At 43.7% G+C, this 14012-nt stretch overlaps 3 protein-coding genes across 3 annotated transcripts; 1 reads left to right on the forward strand and 2 right to left on the reverse strand.

Annotated features, from left to right (window-relative positions):
• Positions 1–3807: 3807 nt before the first annotated feature.
• Positions 3808–4896, reverse strand: LOC128709152 (DNA damage-regulated autophagy modulator protein 1). The gene is made up of 4 exons (XM_053804141.1): positions 4832–4896; positions 4633–4754; positions 3976–4496; positions 3808–3885 (listed from the first exon to the last, which is right to left on the reverse strand). Exons 1-4 carry the CDS (start codon positions 4894–4896, stop codon positions 3808–3810), a joined length of 786 nt encoding a protein of 261 aa, XP_053660116.1.
• Positions 4897–8187: 3291 nt separating this feature from the next.
• On the reverse strand, positions 8188–10907 carry LOC128712229 (ERC protein 2-like). The gene is made up of 5 exons (XM_053807128.1): positions 10850–10907; positions 8986–9119; positions 8681–8902; positions 8509–8607; positions 8188–8436 (listed from the first exon to the last, which is right to left on the reverse strand). The coding sequence occupies exons 1-5, from the start codon at positions 10905–10907 to the stop codon at positions 8188–8190; spliced, it is 762 nt and encodes a 253-aa protein (XP_053663103.1).
• A 2297-nt stretch (positions 10908–13204) lies between these two features.
• On the forward strand, positions 13205–13969 carry LOC128712775 (26S proteasome non-ATPase regulatory subunit 10-like). Its single transcript, XM_053807651.1, has 2 exons — positions 13205–13328; positions 13397–13969. Exons 1-2 carry the CDS (start codon positions 13224–13226, stop codon positions 13967–13969), a joined length of 678 nt encoding a protein of 225 aa, XP_053663626.1. The 5' UTR covers positions 13205–13223.
• The last annotated feature ends 43 nt before the right edge of the window (positions 13970–14012 follow it).

The raw sequence follows: 14012 nt of genomic DNA on the forward strand, positions 1-14012 counted from the left end.
GAGTTATCATACAACTCAAAGAGGGACATACTCCAATGCACCCGAGGTTTTAGTTACCTTCTACAACTCGCGCAACCTAAATTTATCTGATCCATAGTATCTCTTACTCTTATCCTTTATGTAATCCTATCCCAATCATCAAAACATCTTACAACACCAGAAAAGCACTAAATTAAATTTTGTAGAGACAAGCTGCAGAAACAATAACATGGTCAAGAGATTAAAGTGGTCCAAGAGGCCCAAAATCTCTAAAAACATACAAACAACAACAACTTCGAAGAGATCATTAGCTGAAGCAGAAATAAGCTATCATATAGAACGAATTATATATTAATACTGGAAATCGCGGAGCACCCAAAAGTTAATCAAAGTGATTTTGAAACCGATTATTTTGAAGAAGAGTAGAAACGCCTTTTTCAATGAATCAAATTAGAATATACATTCCTGGAGAAACAACCCTCCTTTAAATTTTTGCTCAACTACAATGTTCTTCTTCTTATTCTTCTTCATCCAGCCATTGTATCCTTCCGGACTTGGCCACCTTCAGGACTGTTGGGTGAATCTGATTCAAATTCATGAATTTGAATGAATCTTTGAACTGAATGAATAAATTTGAATCTATATTTCAATGATTTATTAATCCTCAAAGATTTATGAATCATTCAAGAATTATGACCTCCAAGGAGCTAGTTCGCTATAATTTCGCTTAAGTCCTCATTTTAAGAGTTCTGGAAGGAATTCCTGATTTGAATGGCTCCTTACTAAAAATTCATATGAATGACTCTGCTTAAAAGATAAATTAAGTGCCCCACTAGTCAGGATGTCTACTCTACTAAACAACTCAGCTAGCTCGAAAAAGGCGAGAGCGTTGGTGCCCTCCACCCGTATCGTCCAAGACTCAGGACCATAGTGGCTAAACTACAATCATGCCAAACGATGAAGCCATCTGCAATGCTTGAGAGTCTTCAATGGATGTCCAATATCTCACTACCTTAAAGATCTATATCTTATTTTCATAAAGATAATTTTGTATGGCTTGATATTCTATTAAGGAATTGAGGTGGAACCATCATCATCCATATGTAGGTTTTATATACAATTATTCAATCGAATCGTAAAGTAACGCGAACATCAAACAACGATTATTCATTCGAAATCCCCCAATATAAATATGCTCAACATGCTATGGACATTTGACGTCATCGTTGGCCGTTCGCTGAACGTACGGTACGCTTCGCACTCTGTAGCGCTAAAAGAGAATCGTTGATTAAATTAACAGCCTCACAAGTTCGTTCTCCCACACATGTCCATAAGAAACCAAAAAAAAAAAACCTCCACATCACTGGAATGTGATAACAAAACTCCAGCATTGTGTAGATGGTTGAAGAGAGGATGGTGGATTAAAAAAAAACATACGTAAAAGAGGAGTGCGAAAGAAAACAAGTTTGTCAAAAAGCAATAAATATAAATCACGGCTCATCGTAGAAGATGCGGTTTGGGGAGGGGAATTTTTATGCTATGCATGTGTTTACGTACTCAGCTCGAGATTCGGTACGGTTTAACACTACTGCGCAGGTTCTGCACAATGAGCTCCATTTGATCTGAGTCGTACTCTCTCTCTCTCTCTCCCTTAGAGAGAGAGCTCTCCCTTATTCTATCAGGAACAGAGTAAGGTTTCGCACTGATATTTGTACAACGAGTTGCACAATTCGACGCGTTCTGATATAATTTCCGGCTGGTTCTACGGTACTATCAAAACTCGTCTCACTTAGCAGTATAATTATGCATCATTCTTCTGTTTAGATACGTTTTAAGCAAACAGAGACTTCGAGAGCAGGAAAGAGACGCTTAGTGGCTACAGCGACTGATAAGAAAATGGCGCTCTTATCACCGTTGCCCTTCATTCCACGCACATTTCGGCAGCAAACAATTCGGCGACGGTGCGCACTATGTTATGAAATACTAATCCCCAACGCAGACAAATGAAAGCGAAAGTAAATTATAAAAGATCCACACCGCTTCCCAAGAGAGGGACACAACTGACTTACCTTTTTTTTGTTGTTTTTGTTACTTCCCAGAACGCACAGCACTGCCCGGAAAAAAAAAATCTTTCTGCGTCCTCACTTGACAAACTGCGGCCTACTGCGTGTTCGGTCACTGGCGCACTGAAGCTCGTGCTCACATAAACCACCGCGTCTGTGCGAAACTAACAACACCAACAAAAATGCACGCCTAGGCTCTGTTGCGGGTGTTCACGGTTGAGGTGGAGTATCTATGTGTGCTTATTCTTTGTAAACCGACCGGTTTAGAAGAACACCTACGTTACACTGACGCGCACACAGCGTGATGAACCTTCGTATGAATGAAAGGTGAAAGCAAGGGAGCAACGACATGAAAGAATACTCGGAAGATACGCGCACCTACACCAGCGCAAACTAGTGCGATTTATCCTGCCGCTCGAGAGCAGATGTCGGTAGTGACAGTTTAAGATCATATGATCACCATCTGCGACAAATCATCAGCTGATCTGAAAAAAAACGTGGACAGCAGCACGGCATCAATTGTTGACTAGGCGTACGAGGTAGTTGTGAATGGGACTTTCTTGAAATAGTGTTATCTATTACGGTGTCTATGTAAACGGATGCATTTTTTCTGATACACTGCTGCTCATAATATTGTTACATGGTAGAGGATTTTATTTTTAAGAATCATTCTTACACTTCTTCCCCAATTTCTTTAAAGCGTACAGAAGTTTTTTTTTTTTTGGTTTTGGTAGCTTAAAACATTATTTTCTTTACATTACTAAACGTAATGAATTAGAAACGAATTCTTGGGTCTTGTTCAAAACTGAAACGAGATGCGTGATCTCATCCATCATCGACACGATTACAAAGCAGACACGTCATCCGTAATGCTCATAACAGATGAGTAATCTCTTCTTATCTCCTCATCCAATCGTATCTGTGCGGGGAATTCCTTCATGCATTACTCTGCGTGTAGATAGTGTAGGATTAAAGGGATTGTTCCCCTTGCTGGGGTTACCGTTTATTTCGTAATAGATGTATTATTTTTTCAACTACTACTTGCTATACCACAGTTCATAGTTATCATTAACTCCATTCACCTCTATCCGACTAACTTACAGCTTCGTACGAGCGGATATCATAATACAGGGACGTGTCCAATAATGACAAAATAAAAAGAGCCATATTCCTGCAAAAAAAACATCAAATTTTATAACCTACTGATTTCTAATATCAAAGAATAACAACAACAAAAATCAATTGATTCTTTCACAAAATGGGGTGGGTGAAAAATTAACACAAATGAGGTTTAAAAATTAAAACACAATCAAATGTAGCTCTGACGCAAACTGTCACTAAAGTAAAGGGTTAAGGAGTGCAATGCTTCCATCAGTGCAACTAGCATCAGTGACAGCGTAAGCGAACCAAATTTCCCGCTGCCGGACGGGTTAGGGACGCTGCGTCCGGCAGCCCTCTCATGACGCACGATCATGCCGGTTGTCGTCGCCGTCATCGTACTCTGGCGAAGCAGAAAGCTTTCACGACCATTACCCACCGGTGAACGTTTCCTGCCGCTGAACGATACCGGCTCCGAACAGCGCCGGCAAAGTAGTTTGAGATCAGTATCACTGAAGGATCGTACCTGACGGCGGGGGTAGCCAACGGCATTATCATCAGCATCATTATCATCACGATCGGGTGCGGTTCGACGAAGGCTGTGTGTTGATGCTCGCATTGTGGATTGCCCGTTACCATCGTGTGCACCGTCTTGCAGCGATTCAAATCACGAGATAACGGCCACCGGTGTATCACTAATCACCGGTTCGTACGATCGGGATGAATCAATTTCCAGCAGTATCAGCTAAAAACGGACACCAACAATAGGAAGCATAGTAAAACAAAGCATTAGAATAGATGGTAAGGTTTGAGGCCTAGCATAACCCTTACATACCGGCGGATGGTCGAACTGCATTGTACGGAACTCGTCCGTAAACGTGAGCACGTAGAAGCAGAAAGCGGTCGCCACTATCCATTCAGAGATGGAGCTGGCCACATGATACTCCCAGCCACCGTCCGATGGGTACCATTTGCGCGGATCCGTACCACGGAACAGGATATGCGAGATGACGCCCGTCACGGCGACAATCATGAAGAAAATGGTACACACGACCGACAGGGCCATCCGGAGGTTCGCTTTCTGCATTGTGCCCATGTACGGCTGGATGTAGTAGGAGATGTACGACTGTATCCAGAAGTATACCGTGCCGAGCCCGAAGCTCAGGAACGCGCCCACATAGTGAGCGATCCGTACGTTTGTCTCCTGGAAGTTGCCGACGATGCTGATGCCAAGACAGGAACCGATACCGATCCAGAACCCGACACTGCTGCATCGACCTAAAGCCTGCCTGACGTCACTGTGCCGGTACGATAGTTCCTGTATCTGTCGGTAGCGCACGTAAATCGTGATACCGACTAATTGAGAAAGGAAAACAAGTTACCCATTCAAACACGCTTCAAACAAAATATTTTACGGGAAAATTCAAAACAATGGTACAATTACGACGTAAATTATGTATCACGCCAACATTGGGTGCTTCAGGTTACTTACGCAGTACACATCCAATGTTGATAAACTGCCCAAATACGCAGCTTTCGGGTGAATAGGTTGCCGCATCACTGATGTACGGCACGGTCGGTACGACATGACCCTGTAGCACTGCAGCGATGTACCTAAAAACAAATAAGAAAGCGCATAAGCATTCGTACGCAACCACGAGGCCATATGTGGCCAGAACGCCAATACTTACGTGCCGATGAAGGTAAAATTAAACAGCAAAAACACTGAGATTGGAAGTAGGTACAGCTTCGACATGGTGCTGTTACTTTGCACTATTCAACCGAGAGAGAAATAGTGGGATTAAACGGGAGGAACACCCACACGGGTTGTTCTTACTCACGACGCTCCTGCGTCGGGAAAGCGCAAACGAAGAAAATTGATGGAGGAAAAACGAAGAAAACCAAACGACGATTAATTCCGCATGCACTGTGCCATCAGCTTTGTGTGTGTTGAGCTGACTCATGCAGTTCTTTGCAACACCAACAAATACCAATTAGCGCGTTACGCCTAGCCGCGCATCGCAGTAGGGTTGGGATTCACCGAATGCCGCCAATCATCGACTACTACTAGAAGAGTCGATTGCTTGTACACTTGCAATGTATTTGTTCGATTGTAACCGCAACAACGCAAAACTCTAGCAGCTCGTCGCAAAACAATCAAACCGCTTTTCCTACAGCGATGAGTTTACCTCTTGTTGCTGCATTTGTTTTGATGGAACGCTATCTCTATCTCTTTCCGGTTTGGCGTTTTGACACATGCAATGCGGACGTACGCAACTGGTAGCTGACATTAGGCTGCGGACTGTGTTTTATAGTGTCAAGGTTTATGCAGTACACGTGGAAGTACGGTATGTGCAGCGCTGTTTCGCTTCTCACTATAACGAGTCTGAATATTTCAGAGAAAATTTTTATCTTGTGTTAAATATCACTTGAAAATTGCGTTTCATAAAAATTATACCCTGAAAAATTTCGAGTGGAAGTTCTACAGTTTTATTAAAAATATCATTCATTTAAAGCGGTCGATCTTCAACGTCGACAGTGCATCTCATCTCACTCGATGAATTTCTCTCACTATGGGTTACCATGGAAACTATTTTGTTTGAATCTAGTGTCGGCTGTTAAGAATTTTTTGGGAAGCGTCTTCCATGACGAGTCATTAGAATCATGAGTCAACTCTCCTATTGATGAATTAACATAGATGCAACTATTATCTAATTCTCATGAATCATCAAAGATTCTGGCATTGCTTAAAATTGCATTTGGTTCCTCTGAATCACTCCGTAGTTGAAACTGGAAAACTCCGGAGTTGTCACCGGATGTTTTCAGCAGTATGCTGCCAGGCTGCGGGGTTTTCAAACTGTTGTAATTGAATTTTTTCCAAATATTCTTCAAATTTTCTTCAATTTTTTTCATAGAATTCATTCATAGAACACTTTGTTTTTGACCGAGTTTTCTACAATTCTTTAGGAATTTTCTATGAAATGTTTTGAGTAGATTATTAGAGTTCCCTTTGCTTAAGATTTAAAGATTTGCTTAAGAATTTCCTCAGTTCATTTCTGAATTTTCCATGAATATGAATATTTCAAATGATTTTTTCGGAGAATTCGTTTTATTCAATGGAGGCTTTGAGCAAATGGGATGATATTCGTCTCTCTTTTTGAAGATTAATGAAACTTTGAATAGTCATGATTTTTCTTAGTAGAAGTTCAGAAATATTCAACCAAGCATAAAGATTCGATCAGATTCATAAATCGCAATCTAACTCATCCAACATTAGTTCAATCACTAGATGCGATATTATACGACCGGCTGATAACAGCCTCCTTGTTACTTAAATTACATAGGAACACAAAAATGGAGACTCAATAAACTCTTTTGGAATCCCGGCCAAACTGACCAGACTACTACGAAAGACCAACGTCTCATGTCAGATGGGACTCTAGACGTCAGATGGATGGTGGAAAACTCCCAGGTCTCTCTGAAACCACCAAGGATCTGCGCCACAGAGATGGTATAGCTTGTCTACTCTTCAACTTAGCGCTAGAGAGGTCCATCCACGACCTGTCGTGACGGGCGAAGATACGACTATATAGAACTTGTATAGTTCCGGTACTCAAATCTGTCTCTGAGACATAGAGTGTGTCACATGGACATTGTACAAGGACAATGGAAGAGTCGCTATAATGACAAGTTCTACGAGCTGTAGGCGAACTCACTGTCGTATAGCGGAATAGACTTGTTCTGGGGGCTGGTCCCATCACGAGAATGTCACCGGACGACCCAGCCCGTAGAGCCCTTTTAGGTCATTCACATGGACAGAGGCGGCGTGATAGGTCCAAATTGAGGTGGAGTGACGGCATTGATGCGTCAGCCAGAGAGGCCGGGATAATGGATGGGTAATGGATAATGGAGGACTCCTACAGCAAACTCTCCTAAGACACAACCAAAAATCACATCGAATCTTATAAGCTGTGGTGAAACAGACTGAACCCTTATTAAACCCCCCTATTAGCAGCACCCTCTACAATTCCACCATCACGATTGGTTATAAAAGATTATCTAAACGAATGGAAATGATTGTTGTAGTCCAGTGAACATCTTTTCCTTTTTATTCGGAATAAAAACGAATTCGCATAACATGAATAAACAAGAATGGTACTATGAGTAGAGAGAACGAAGAAGTAAATAGCCAAAACCGTGAGGTATTAACGCAATGTGTCAGCAATAACGTAAATATCGAGGATTCCGGGTCGATCTTGGCATGCATGGTAGAGTTTTTACGCCCTACTTCGACCCAAACGGCAAGGTCCCTATGCTACAATTACTTCCATCTCGCAACCGGAAGGATCAACCTTGCAAAAAGGTATGAGACAGATTGCGCTAATAAAGACTGCCTCACAAATCCTGGCTCCTTCTTCGTGCGATAGCGATGATACCAACCAGCTAAGCGTTACGGCATGCAGATGCACACTTCTTATGCGATCTGCAGTGAATTGCATTAAATGCATCGTTAGGTTAATATATCGGTGCTGTAACTGTATGACCTTGAGCACGAAACAATAACGACTATCATAATTATGGCTATATAATCTTTCTATTGGTAACTATACCGATTAACACATTAAACTTGATGTCTTGTTAACGTCGACAACGGCAACGACGACAGATTCTAGTATGGAGGATTAGTGAAGTAAGGATGAAGTTATCCTTTTAGCAGCTAAAGCCATTCTAAAGAACAACAAACAATAAGACAGTGGCAGTGGCGGGGCAACTACAACGCACTTCCATTGCAATTGCCTATCGTTAAATGTTGCATTTGTACGAACGATACATAGAGAAAATTGTTAAACGACTTGTTGATTTTGAATTCCAAAAAAGCGCAGGCAATGAACGAATTAGAATATGATGCCTGGATTACGCCCGCCATTCACCAGCAGGTACAACGGTCTCACGACGTCGTGTTGGAGGTTGCTCTCGGCAATTTGATGTACTTCCCGTGTGGGCACTGGTGGCGATCGGGCTTAACGCTTTCGGAATTCACCCGCTGCTATTTGGTGGCGATGCAATTTTTCGCTATCGGCGGCAGTGACGTCGTGCCGTGTCCACCGTTACCGCCTCCACCACCAACGGCCGGAACCGTATGATGATGATGATGGTGATGATGATGGCCATGCTGTTGATGATGGTGGTGCTGCTGCTGGTGCTGTTGCTGTTGTTGCTGCTGCTGCATGCACTTGTTATGGCGACAGATCTCCTTCCGCAGTTCCGCCAGCTTCTTTTCCATCTCCTTCTTGCGCTGCAAGGCGAGAACCGAGAACAACGAGTAAGACATAGACATACACCCCCACAACACTCGGCACCCACTTACCGCCACTTCATGTTCGAGCTTATCCTGCACGATATGGATCTTCTTTCGGAGATCCATAATTCCTCGCACGAGATGATCGGCCGTACTCTTCATGTTTGCCTGGAAAGAATCGGCAAAACAGTGCCGGTGAAGCAGTAAGTGTGCGCCAAACTACTGCCGCCAGATGCGTTACCATGATTTTAAGCTTTTCCGGCGAATGGGGCAAGCAGCTCGGTGCGTCTCCTTTCAATGGGCAGTTCTCCGGTAGACGGGCCAAACATGGGCGACGTCGGCGGCATCCCTCCAGATGCCAGGTGACGTGCTCGATCTGATGCTGCAGTTTTGCCTTCTCCCTGCAGAGTGCCTCACCCTTTGCCTGCAGCTCCGCCAGCTGCTTCTTGCGCGCCTCATCAAACTGGGAACAGATCGAAAGGTACCGAATCGTTGACAATTACTCACGCCATCCTCCACTGCAAGTTGGAACGTTCATACACGTACACTACATACCTTCGCTCGACGGAACGCTTCTTCTTCCTGCATCTCCTTGAACTTATGCGCTAGATTCTTGTAGTTGGACTCGATCTCGTGACGTTCCTTCAGCACATTGTTGATAGCTTGCAGGACATTGATTTCTGTAACAAATGCCGCGAAACGTTTTTTTTCGTACCAAACGTACTTAAGGTCAGTAGGTGCACCTATTGGACCTATAGCCTTCAAAGTTTACGGTAATGTGTATTTATCGGGATCATCTGAGAAAAGTTTGCCTCAAGCTACAGCCAATGTTTGCCATCCGCTGGTAATAATCTACCATCGCACCCTACAACTTCTTGGTAGTGTTGGTCTACAATTTCTGGCTTCCCTTGACTATACATCCTTGGAGTAGTACGAGAGCACGTTCTGTCTACAAGAGATACATCATAAATTGTTCCCAATTGTATGGAAGAATACACCAAAACTATCTAGAACTATTCTTTATCATATAATCTTTATAACCTTTGCAAAAACCTATTGTCATAAGCAGCGAAGATTACTTATTCTTGAACAACAATTTCTAGAACTACCTATTCAGATGCATCAAATGTACTAAGCGCTATGTTTTCCTACCGCTGATGGAATTTTAGACAAGTTCTTAAATGTTTCTTTGCAATTACATTCAAGTAAATCATGATTGTTTTGTGTCATCATTGCGATATGCGGCACCGTTTGTCATTGACCTATAGCAATCGCACTGATAGTAACCCAGTTCGATGACATCGTTGCCCTAGTTCTACGTCTAATTTTGGAAATCGCGCCAAAGCGTGATCTCCCTACCTCTTCGATCAGCTTCTATTTTTGGCAACAAATGCTTGCCTGCCTCCCGCACACTGAGGGGACTAAATATGCTTGGTTTTTTTTTTTTTAAACAAAGCCCTTTTGCCTCGTCATAGTTCTTATTCATGGGGTTGGCGCGTATGACACGGGATAACACGGCAACAATTGAACATTCCCAACCTTTACCCTTTCCTTAGACATTTCCCCCACCATACTTTGTTGCTCAATCGCCAAGTTGACCTCATAACCTTATTATTAGCCCCGACATTAAAGCGATATGCTGTTTCTTAACTACATCTAGTAAATTGACTACATCTTCCATCAGAAGATGTCTATAATCCCATTAGAATGATAGATGTTAATTGAAGACACGTTCAATAATCAAGCAGTTTTTTGCGAGCCACATCTTGGGAAACAACGGCGTTCAAAGCAATAGTTTATATATGTACTTCCCAGGGTCCTAGGACTCTTCCCGGAGGAAGAGACCATACCACATAACGTAGAAAAGAATTCCCGCAGTCACAACACGCACGCGAATGGGCACTACGGGGTTTGGCAATTGTATGGGAATGTTTGTTCAAATCGGTTCCCCCCTTTCTACCCAACCCAGGCTGACCTCCTTTTTCGCAAGCTCGTGGGCTTATTACCTGGCGTGCCGTTGTACCTAGGTTAACCGAGATGCCCCCTAGATGTTTGTTAGATCAATGACAAAAGGCAATAGTTTGATGCGGAACACACTTATATATGTGTACGTCTAACCTACAAACAAATATTTCGGGGAGGCCTGTCTACCATCGAGCACACCCTCAGGAGGTTACTGCGAAACCGGAAACTCATTGAATCCCTTGGACACTAACTTAGGGCTCAAACGAGATAATTTGCACATCATGCTGTACAACTTATTGACGTTTAAGGTACTCTTACTAGGGTTATAACGTAGCGTGCCAAGTGGAAATTGTTTTACGTTCTAATTTCCAGTCCGAGGCTACACAAAGAAAGAACCTGACATACTCCATACCAATTGCACTACCATTGGCCCACTCTTACTTACTCTCTTCATTTTTGCTAATGCGTTCCTTGATTTCATCCAGGTTTGCAGGAGATAGCATGTCTTGGAATCAGTTCTTCGGCCACCTAGAAACTCTCCTGGAAGAGTGATTGCTCACGTCCAATATGTCCAATGCACGATGAATCGGTCATCCGAAGTAGCAGAGCACCAGTCTAGCAGGCAACCAGTTGATTGATGATCACCAGCATTTCTATAGCCATGGTATATCTGTTTGAGTTTGGTTGTGTATTGTCGCCAAGGGTTTAAACGCGAAGATACCGCAGCAAATTGGATGCAATCCCACACACGGTAGCTGCCACTGACACTCTGAGCACCGAGCACGTTGTTTTGGACGATACGGATGACCAGCGACTAATCACTGCGAATCGAGCAGTAGAACAACCTGCGCCAATCGACGGACATGAACTAACACCGAGCACTGCACCCACGAGCATCCAGGACGGAATGGTGTATCAAATGCCAGTACATAGCTTCGTTTAGCGAGCACGTCTACGAATCCGGGTGGAGCGGAGGAAGATTGTTTACATCCGTTGCCGGGAAAGCCCACCCAGTGTGCCACGACGAAGAGCGCATAAACGTTTCAGTGTGCAAGCCTACTATGGCGGAACCGAAAAACGGATATCCATTCAGGACCTGTAGTACAATTCCACTCACTGCCTGTAGGAATCATCATGCATACGGCGTTTCTATGTAATATTTTTCATGTTCTACGATGCATTAGCAAGAGTTTGTGTCGCTTTCCACGAGAAATTGCAACACAGACGTGTACTTAACATTGACTCCTTTTCCGCTTTGTGTATTGGTTCTATATAATGGAATGGAATAAGTTTTTTTTTATTGGAGAACAACGAAACGACTTCCCTCAAAACACTTGTCGCGACAGTCGAAATTGGGAATATATAAAACTTTTTTAACCCAAATGCTCTTCTACTGTTTGAATTCTGTCCAAGAACTGAAGAAAAGCAGCCTAGATACGTTCGAGAGGAAAATGATCGGAAGGAGTTTTGTGCACCGTGTGTATGGAAGCCCATTGGAGGAGTCAAATCCAACCAGAGGACTGGCCACGCTTTTAGAATAAAACCGGACGGCCTGGTTCATACAGCCATTTTAGATCATCCACAGGAAGCGTGAAGTTATAACTTTGGCTGCAGAGGTGACGTCCGACATCAAGGCCAAATTACGCGATCGGCTGGCGACGATCCTCGTACTTCAGTGGATTGGAAGAGAACTCCAGCAGCAAACCAAGATCGCGAAACACTGCGTCTCGATGCATGCCTGTCACACATACCGTAGAAATCCATACCATGCAGCAGTACGGATTTCCTGGAAGTGCTAGTGCAGCTATGGAGGAAGCCACAATGGATGGAATGAAGTGAAGGGTGAGAGTTTGGAACATTTTGTTTCGGAACCGTTCGAATCTCTCTGGGGGGCTGAAACATGGAACCAACAGACTATCGTACTAGCTATTGAACATACTTCTACATCTACATACCTGGAAGGTGTCGTGCGAAGTGCAGAGACATCCGTTCAATCCCTTAGTTTTGTGGATGGATCTGACTGAAACACTCAGTTTTAAAGATTGGATAGGGGACCTGCTTGCTGGCGACTTTAGCCATGTAGGAGGCTCCGACACGGGACAGCCTCCTGTCTGGGGAGCAGAGTATTAGTTGACGACGACGATCTCTAGATAGTCGTTTGAAAGTTCTGTAACTTCGATATGATTAGAAGTCATCATAAGTCGCTGTAACAGCGACATCTGGAGGCACTTTGTTATGGGGAATCGTGCGTACTATGAGCTCCACAAACTTCTGAGATCAAGAAGACTTCATTGAGACACGGTAATTTTATGAACGACATGTGAATAAACATTGTATAAAAAGAAACTTTTCCGAAAGCTTCGAGATGCGTTTTAGACGGAACTCAGTTGCCTAACTACATGGAGGATATAAAAGGATTGGTTGATTTTACAGAGATTAGCAAAAGATCGATATATATATGGTGAGATACACTTTACTGAATCGCTAAAACTGCATGTGCGAGTGCGCAATTTAGTGAATGCCAAATCGCACAGGCTGTTTACGTATTGGCGAATTCAAAAGATATAAAATGAAATTTTTGACGATCAAACTTGATGCAAATTGCAAGAGTCTAACTTAATTTTTAATTATGTTAATAATAAATAATTAATAATAACTTTAATAATTTTCATAATCCTGCACGTCACTTTTTTACATCTCATGTATCGCATGCTAGATGCGCGCTACTTTCCCCGCAAGCCAATGACAGCGCTGGGCAACAGCGACTGCGATGATTGTTGACAGTCATTGTGCGGCCAACGGAACCAAAACAATCCACGATGAGTAGCCAAAGTATGTATTTCTACGAGCTGGTACGCAAATTAGACGACGAGGTAGATGAAACGCTGAGGCAAAAACCAAGTCAGCTCACTGATAAGGACGAGGTACGAGTCATCCAAGCACCACCGGAAACATTTTCTTTCAAGTTTATCGATTGATTGAATATTTGAAGAGCGACCGGTTGTTGATCCATTGGGCAGCGCTCGGCGGCAAGGAGACGCTCGTACAGTGCATTCTGGATCGGCATCCAGATCAGCTCGACGCGGAGGATGATTCCCAGTATACCCCACTGTTGCTGGCCACCCTCGGCGGGCATCTCCCGGTGGTGACGCTGTTGACAGTGCGCGGTGCCAAACTCGACCATCGCAGCAAGCAGGGCCATACCGCACTTCAATACGCCTGCTCGAAAGGATTTCTAGCGATTGCCAAACATCTGGTAGAGCTCGGTGCGAACGTGAACGTGCCAGACCGGCTGAACGAAACGCCCTTGCACCGTGCGTCGATTCGCGGCATAGAGGAACTCATCACACTGCTGCTAGAGCACGGTGCCAACCCAAACATCCAGAACAGCGTCGGCAACACGCCGCTCCATTTGGCCTGCGAGGAAGACCAACATTCTTGTGCGATACGGTTAGTGCAGGGCGGTGCTTCTACCTTCGTCGAGAATCGTGATGAAAAAACACCACTAGATCTGGCAACGCGGTCGACGCGGACTGCCATTCTTAATGTGGCACAGGCAAGTTGAATATTTTTGGCATAGTACTTATAGCCAGTCATCTTACGGTTTT

This window comes from Anopheles marshallii, chromosome X, assembly GCF_943734725.1.
Source record: "Anopheles marshallii chromosome X, idAnoMarsDA_429_01, whole genome shotgun sequence".
Classification (NCBI taxonomy): domain Eukaryota; kingdom Metazoa; phylum Arthropoda; class Insecta; order Diptera; family Culicidae; genus Anopheles; species Anopheles marshallii.